At 41.3% G+C, this 8,610-nt stretch overlaps 1 protein-coding gene across 1 annotated transcript; it reads right to left on the minus strand.

Moving 5' to 3' along the window:
* Positions 1 to 2,884: 2,884 nt before the first annotated feature.
* LOC120994409 (oocyte zinc finger protein XlCOF7.1-like) lies at positions 2,885 to 4,344 on the minus strand (the record flags this gene model as incomplete). The annotated part of the gene is made up of 2 exons (XM_040422943.1): positions 2,885 to 3,084; positions 3,157 to 4,344. Coding segments are annotated over 2 exons (1,302 nt in total), but the record flags the coding sequence as incomplete, so codon positions are not given.
* Positions 4,345 to 8,610: the final 4,266 nt, after the last annotated feature.

Consider the following 8,610-nt stretch of genomic DNA (forward strand, 5'->3'; position numbering starts at 1 on the left):
GGTTAGAAAAATGATATATAGCCGGTACATTTAGCTTTAGACATTAATACTTCATGGTTTTGGCTATTGTCTGGGGCACTTTGGATTTTTGATACTTAGGGTGGCCAACCCCTTTAAAGTTAATGGGGCAGAATTACAATGCTGCGCTCAACCCTTGGACAGGAGAGGTGATGTTTTGGAGTAAAGTTCTTCCTCTAATCCTGGAAACACCTTTATGTTATAGATCAGAAATCATGGTGAAGCAGCAGGTCCTAAAACTAAGCTCCACACCTTCCACATCTTCTACACTCTGAACATTACAATGGATCCCTCCTAGACTCTAAGCACGTAGGGATTCTCCATCATATAAATATTCAGATGTCTCACTAGACTTAAAGATGTTGTCCGGGATCTCCTATATTGATGACCTATCCTCAGAATAGTCTTATAGGAAATCCGACGGCACTCGATCCGTGGTCCGCGCTGCACGGGAAGTGGCAATCCCCACGAACAGTGTATAAGTAATCCCAGCAGGCGTTTCTCTGTTCAGCACGGTGTATTCTTTATTGTAGAATATCAATCGAAGTTTTTCAGGATGAGTTTCGGCCCGTCCAGCCTTCCTGTTCCATCAGCTGAGGACGGCTGGACGGGTCGAACCGCATCCTGAAAAACTTTGATTTATATGCTACAATAAAGAATACACCGTGCTGAACAAGAAACGCCTGCTGGGATTACTTATACATTATCCTCAGGATAGGTCATCAATATCAGATTGGCCGGGGTCCGACACCCGGCACCCTCGCTGATCAGCTGTTTGAGGAGACGGCTCGCGCAGTGTGCATGTACCGTCTCCCTTCTTTCTTCCTGGTAATCGCTACTGTCCCATAGACATACAGCAGAGAGCAGGAAGAGAGAAGGGAGAAGGCACGTGTGCACTGCGCGATCCGTCTCCTCGTGCAGATGATCAGTGGGGGTTCCCGGGTGTCAGACCCCCACCGAGCTGATATTGATGACCTATTCTGAGGATAGGTCATCAATATTAACCCTTTGAGGTTGAGGCCTAATTTCTTTTCTTGCATTTTGTATTTTTCTGCCCACATTCCAATAACCATCACATTTTTATTTTTCCATTCACATAGCTATAGGAGGGCTTATATTTTGCAGGACATGGTGCATTTTTTTATGTCATCATTTAATTTACCATACCTTGTATTGGAAAACAGGGAAAAATTATTTGTGTGGAGAAAAAAAAAAAAAAAAGAATTCTGTCAAGGTTTTTAGGGTTTTGATATCACATCGTTCATTGTGCTCTAAAAATGACCTAACATCCTTATTCTGTGGCTCCATACAAATGTGGCGATACCAAATTGTATAGGTTTTATTTGTTTTAGTACTTTAAAAAAGATAAAAACATTTGAAAATAAAACTTAATTTTCCTTGCATTGCCATATAACTTTTTTACATTTCAGTCTACAAAGCTGTAGGAGGGCTTGTTTTTTGTGTAACTAACTATATTTTATTGGTACCATGTTTGTGGTATATACTGCGTTCATCGTACAATATATATATTTTTTTAAGTACAAGCATTTTAACACACAGCAAAAATAAAATATGTTAATTTTTTATTGTTAATATATTTTTATATATAAAATTGGGAAAAAGGGGTAATTTAAACTTATATTGATTTTTTTAATTATTTTTTTAATTTTATTTCACTTATATTTTTTTTTATAAAAATATGGCCCTTAGGGGCATAGTACATGTGATCTCTTGATCCCGTCTCCTATTCACACTAATAGATCTCTATTAGGGCTCATGCACACGACCCTATGTATTTTGAGGTGCGAAAAAATTGTGCACAAAAATCACGGATGACGTCCGTGTGCATTCCATATTTTGCGGAACGGAACGTCTGGCCCCTAATAAAACAGTCCTATCCTTGTTGGTAATGCGGACAATAATAGGACATGTTCTATTCTTTTGCAGAACGGACATACAGAAACTGAATACACACAGAGTAACCTCCATTTATTTTTTACGGACCCATTGAACTGAATGGTTCTGCATACAGTCTGCATAAAAAGCGGAACAGACACGGAAAGAAAATACATTTGTGTGCATGAGCCCTTAGGGCGAATAGGATTTTTACTCTCTCCATTCTGTGCTGTGCCTCGTACATAGCTCAGTATGGAGAACGCCATGGCAACCGATCAGAAGGCAGAGAGTACTGGCACACAGTGCAGTTCTGACATTCATTCAGGATGCAGTTTTCAATTGAGCCAGTTTGGCAGCCTCGTTAACCCCTGATGTTCTGCATAGTGGGAATGGTTTAAGTAATTTCAGCTAGCTACAATAATAAACGACATTCTGAATGCATGTCAGAACTGCGCTGTGTGCCAGCACCCAGAGGGAGCAGCATACCTCTGCCTTCATTCACAGGTGCGTTAAACGCAGCACCTGAGGGGTTAAATGACGGGCGCAACGCAATCTCCGCTCCCTGTCAGGTCAGATACATCCCCTCAGGCATTATGACGTACAGGTGAAACTTGAAAAATTTGAATATCATGCAAAGTTAATTTATTTCAGTAATGCAACTTAAAAGGTTAAACTAACATATGAGATAGACTCATTACATGCAAAGCGAGATATTTCAAGCCTTTATTTGGTATAATTTGGATGATTATGGCTTTTAGCTTATGAAACCCCAAAGTCTCAATTTTGAAGTACCCTTTGCTCAGGGGGTATGGATTAATTAGCTTACTAGAGTGTGACACTTTGAGCCTAGAATATTGAACCTTTTCAGAAAAACTCTAATTTTAAGCTGCATTAATGCAATTCCTTTTAATTTGCATTACTGAAATGAATGGATTTTTGCACGATATTCTAATTTTTGGAGTTTCACCTGTACAGTTACATCATAATACATGAAGGGGTTAAAAGACCGGACAACACCTTTAATTTACAGCCAAAGCATTTCCCACATTCTGTATATTAAATAGGCTTCTCTTCTGTGTGAATTCTCAGGTGTCTCACAAAACTTGATTTCTCACTAAAACACTTTCCACATTCAGTGCATAAAAATGGCTTTTTGCCTGTGTGAGTTTTCTGATGTCGAACAAGATGTGATTTCTCACTAAAACACTTCTCACATTCTGGACATGAAAATGGCTTTTCTACTGTGTGATTTCTCAGATGTGAATCAAGATTAGATTTTTCATTAAAATATTTCCCACATTCATGACATGAATATGGCTTCTCTCCGGTATGAATTCTCTGATGTTGCACAAGACTTGATTTGTTATTAAAACACTTCTCACATTCAGGACACGAATATGGCTTCTCTCCTGTGTGAATTCTCTGATGTTGCACAAGACTTGATTTATTACTAAAACATTTCTCACATTCGGGACACGAATATGGCTTCTCTCCTGTGTGAATTCTCTGATGTTGCACAAGACTTGATTTAGTACTAAAACATTTCTCACATTCAGGACACGAATATGGCTTCTCTCCTGTGTGAGTTCTCAGATGTATATCAAGCTGTGCTTTCGAATTAAAACACTTTTCACATTCAGGACATGGAAATGGCTTCTCCCCGGTGTAAATTTTCAGATGTTTCACAAGATCTGATTTCTGATTAAAATATTTCCCACATTCAGGGCATGAAAATGGCTTAACCCCGGTGTGAATTCTCTGATGTACCTCAAGAATTGATTTGTTACTAAAACATTTCCCACATTCCGAACATGAAAATGGCTTCTCTCCTGTGTGAGTTTTTTGATGTTCAGCAAGATGTGATTTCCGACTAAAACATTTCCCACATTCTAAACATGAAAATGGCTTCTCCCCTGTGTGAATTCTCTGATGTCTCACAAGATGTGATTTCTGACGAAAAAACTTCCCACATTCTGAACATGAATATGGATTCTCTCCTGTGTGAATTCTCTGATGTTTCACAAGACTTGATTTATCACTAGAACATTTCCCACATTCTGAACATGAATATTGCTGCTCCCCAGTATGAGTTCTTAGGTGTATCTTAAGATAATGTTGACTCCTAAACCTCTTCCCACATTCCGAACATGAAAATGGCTTCTCTCCTGTGTGAGTTTTCTGATGTTCAACAAGATTTGATTTCCGACTAAAACATTTCCCACATTCTAAACATGAAAATGGCTTCTCCCTTGTGTGAGTTTTCTGATGTTCAACAAGATGTGATTTCTGACGAAAACACTTTCCACATTCTGAACATGAATATGGCTTCTCTCCTGTGTCATTTGTCTGATTTTTAGCAACACTTGATAGCACATTAAAAGTTTTCTCTCTTTCAGAACATGATCGTTCATCTTTCAGAATTTCATTGTGCACAGAAAGATTAGCATTATTTTCAAAATCTTTCCCATATTCAGAATTAGCAGACATCTCACCCAGATTAAGCCCGGTTCTATTATTGCTAAGTTGGGATTGATTACTTTCTATTTCATAAGAAGGAGATGGAATTAGATGACCTTGGGAGACTTTTATCCAGTCTTTACCTGAAGAAAGAAACATTTTATAAGATAAAAGACTCTTATTTTTTTCCAAATTACACACAAACAGTTAAAATATAAAATGCAATTAAGATGCAGATAAAAAATGTACCAACGTTATACTAACTGCATGCTTAACCCATTCAGGACCCTGCCATTTTTCACCTTAAGGACCAGGCCATTTATTTGCAAATCTGACCTGTGTCACTTTATGTGGTGAGAACTTTAAAACGCTTTTACTTATCCAAGCCATTCTGTTTTCTCGTCACATATTCTACTTCATGACAGTGGTAATTTTAAAAAATTCTCAATTTTCAAACTTTCAATTTCTCTGCTTTTAAAACAGATAGTGATACCTTCTAAAATAGTTATTACTTTACATTTCCCATACGTCTACTTCATGTTTGGGTCATTTTGTAAATGACATTTTCTTTTTTTTTTTGGATGTTAGAAGGCTTAGAAGTTTAGAAGCAAATCTCAAAAGTTTTAAGAAAATTTCCAAAACCCAATTTTTAAGGACCAGTTCAGGTCTGAAGTCACTTTTTGGGGCTTACATTATAGAAACCACCCATAAATGGCCCCATTTTAAAAACTACAGCCCTCAAGGTATTTAAAACTGATTTTACAAACTTTGTTAACCCTTTAGGTGTTCCACAATAATTAATGGAAAATGGAGATAAAATTCACTTTTTGTCAGATTTTTCATTTTAATAAATTATTTGTCCAATAACAAAGCAAAGGTTAAAGGGTTTCTATCATGGGAAAAATCGTTATGTAGCTGACTGACAATAGCAATGTGCTAATGTCAGCAGTACATACCAGTATGTTTGTTAAGTCCCTGCCTGCCGCTGTTCTCTTAAAAAACAGACTTTTATAATATGCTAATAAAGCCTCTAGGTGCTATGAGGGCATAGCTGCAGCACCTAGCAGGGCTCCAGATGGTGACCAAAATGGTCGCCGATGCGACTTAGAATTGCAAAATGGCGACAAGACTACATTTGCGCCTAGACCCTCTGCTGCTCTGCCGCTTTTACACATGAGTTAAACTGACATGGCACGCGCTGCTGTCAGTGCGTGCCATGTTCTTCTCAACAGCACAGGGAAGAAGGAGGCAGTCCCTCTCCCCTGTGCCGCTGCCACCAATAGACTGATAGCAGGGAGGAGGAGGGGGGGGGGCTGTGGCCACTGCACCACTAATGAATATAGTTTATGCCTGAATACAAACGCAGGCTGCGGGTGCCGGCCATATCCCATACCTGGCACCCAGCTTCTATGACTGCACGCTGCAATCCACCGCTATTAACCAGTCAGGTGCGGTAACAGAAAAAAATACCTAGCAATTTGCCATTTTTTAGTCAAATGCCAAAAATTACCGTATTTTTCGCCCTATAAGACGCACACCGGTCCATAAGACGCACCTAGGTTTTTGAGGAGGAAAATAAGAAAAAAATAATTTTGATGGTGGGGGGATCTGTGGATGGCATTATAATGGTGGGGGATCTGTGGATGGCATTATAATGGTGGGGGATCTGTGGATGGCATTATGATGGTGGGGGGGATCTGTGGATGGCACTGTTTTGGGATAGTGGATCTGTGGATGACACTGCTTTATGTGTCATCCACAGATCCCCCCATAACAGTCCCATCCACAGATCCCCCCCATCATAATGCTATTCACAGACCCCCCATCATAATGCTATCCACAAACCCCCCATCATAATGCCATCAACAGATTCCCCCACCATCATAATGCCATTCACAGATCCCCCCATCATAATGCCATTCACAGACCCCCCATCATTATCCCATCCATAGATCCCTAGGGAGGGGCTGTAGTAGGCGGGGAGAGCGGCGGGGCAGTGCAGGCACTGTACTCTGGCCCCACCGCTCAGTATGTACTGTATTATACCTAGTGTTAATCATAATATCTAAACTGCGCTCCCCCTGCTCCCCATCTTGCACCGTACTTACCGGTACACATGTGACACACCATCTCCTGTAGTAAGCGCTAGCAGGCAGGCCGGGCTGCAGGTGGCCGTAACTCACTGAGGTCACGTGCCTGCTCCGCTTACTTTATGAATAAAGCAGGCGGAGCAGGCACGTGACCTCAGTGAGTTACGGCCGCCTGCAGCCCGGCCTGCCTGCTAGCGCTTACTACAGGAGACGGAGTGTGACATGTGTACCCAGTGTCGAACTGGAATACCTAAGGCCCACCAGTAAAATTTATTTTGGGGGCCCACCATACAGATACATTCAAATATAATAAATATTTTAACAAGTTTTTTATATGAACATAGGCTGGTTGAGGTGCTCTGCATTGAATAAATGTATGTAGAGCAGTAAATCTACTGTGTTATGTGCCACTTGTGCAGGGGGTGGGAGACTAGGGGCCCACCTTGCTCAGGGGCCCACCAGGGGATTCCCCTGTACCCCTGTGGGCCAGTCCAAGCCTGTGTGTACCGGTAAGTACGGTACAGATCGGGAGCGCAGTTTAGATAGTATGATTAACACTAGGTATAATACAGTAGATACTGAGCGGCGGGCCAGAGTACAGTGTCTGCACTGCCCGCCGCTCTCCTCGCCTACTACAGACCCTCCTCACTAATACATTGCAGTCTGCGATGGAAAATGCCAGCATTCGCCCCATAAGACGCAGGGGCACTTTTCCCCCACTTTTGAGGGGGAAAAAGTGCGTCTTATGGGGCGAAAAATACGGTATGATTGGACTGTTCTATTATGGTCCAGACGTTCCATAAAATGTGGAATGCACGCTGCTTTTTTGGTGTTTTCTTTTTTTCACGTGGTATCGAGTATCGCAATACTTTTTTATGGTATCAAAATCGAGTCAAAATTTTGGTATCGTGACAACCCTAGGTAAGACATGTTTTTTTTTATTATACCGTAATTATATGTATTTTTAATTTGGCAACTAAAAATTTAAATTTGGCTCGGTCTACTCTCATTTTGCACGCCCATGTCCACTTGACTGACGTCCTTCTTCTCCGCATCGTCCTCATAATCCCGCGCCGTTCCGTTTAGTAGTCGGCGCAGGCGCAGTGAGTGAAGGACGTTCGGCTGATGCCAGCTTTTTCACTGCGCCTGCACCGATTACGTGACAGGCCTCCCCGGCAGGCCTGCCTGGCAGCAGCAGAGCGTCCTTCACTCACTGCGCCTGCGCCGAATACTAAACAGAACGGCGCAGCCGTGAGATTATGAGGACGATGCAGAGAAGAAGGATGTCAATCAAGTGGACGTGGGCGTGCAAAAGGCGAGTAGACCGAGCCTCTAGGTGCTGCAGCAATGCCCTCATAGCACCTAGAGAGAACAGCGGCAGGCAGGGACTTAAACATACTGTTATGTACTGCTGACATTAGAACATCACTAATGTCAGTCAGCTACATAACGGTTTTTGCCCCATGACAGAAACACTTTAGGAGCCAAACAAAACTCAATATTTAGAAGTTTAGAACGCCATATGGTTTTTAGAGGCAGATTTAACTGGGATAATTTTAAGTTGCCATGTCACATTTGAAGACCCCCTGATGCACCCCTAAAGTAGAAACCACAAAAAAATGACCCCATTTTAGAAACTATGGGATTAGGTGGCAGTTTTGTTGGTACTATTTTAGGGTACATATGATTTTTGGTTGCTTTATATTATACTTTTTGTGAGGCAAGGTAACAAAAAATAGCTGTTTTGGCATCGTTTTTACAATGTTTATCTGAAAGGTTAGGTCATGTGATTTTTTTTATAGAGCTGGTTGTTACGGACGCGGCAATACCTAATATGTTGTCACCGCCAGTTCTGTGAGAAGATCTGGCAGACGTTTTTATGATGTTGTTTGTTTTAGTTTCACTTTCTCATCTCCTTTCCTTCTGCCAGGTGTCACTTATTTCGACTAATCGTCTTCCTTTATAATCCCTCCCATACTGCCTCACTTCGCGGTTTATACTACTTCCTGGATGAGGTGTTCACTGCTGGAGGGGCTGCTTCTGCTGTTTGTACAGATAAGTCTTTTACTTTATTGTGTTTCCTTGCTGGCTTGATTCTAGGTGACCCTGACTCCGTCCGTATTAAGTGCAGGGAGCCGGTGGTCGTGTC

This window comes from Bufo bufo, chromosome 3, assembly GCF_905171765.1.
Source record: "Bufo bufo chromosome 3, aBufBuf1.1, whole genome shotgun sequence".
Lineage (NCBI taxonomy): Eukaryota > Metazoa > Chordata > Amphibia > Anura > Bufonidae > Bufo > Bufo bufo.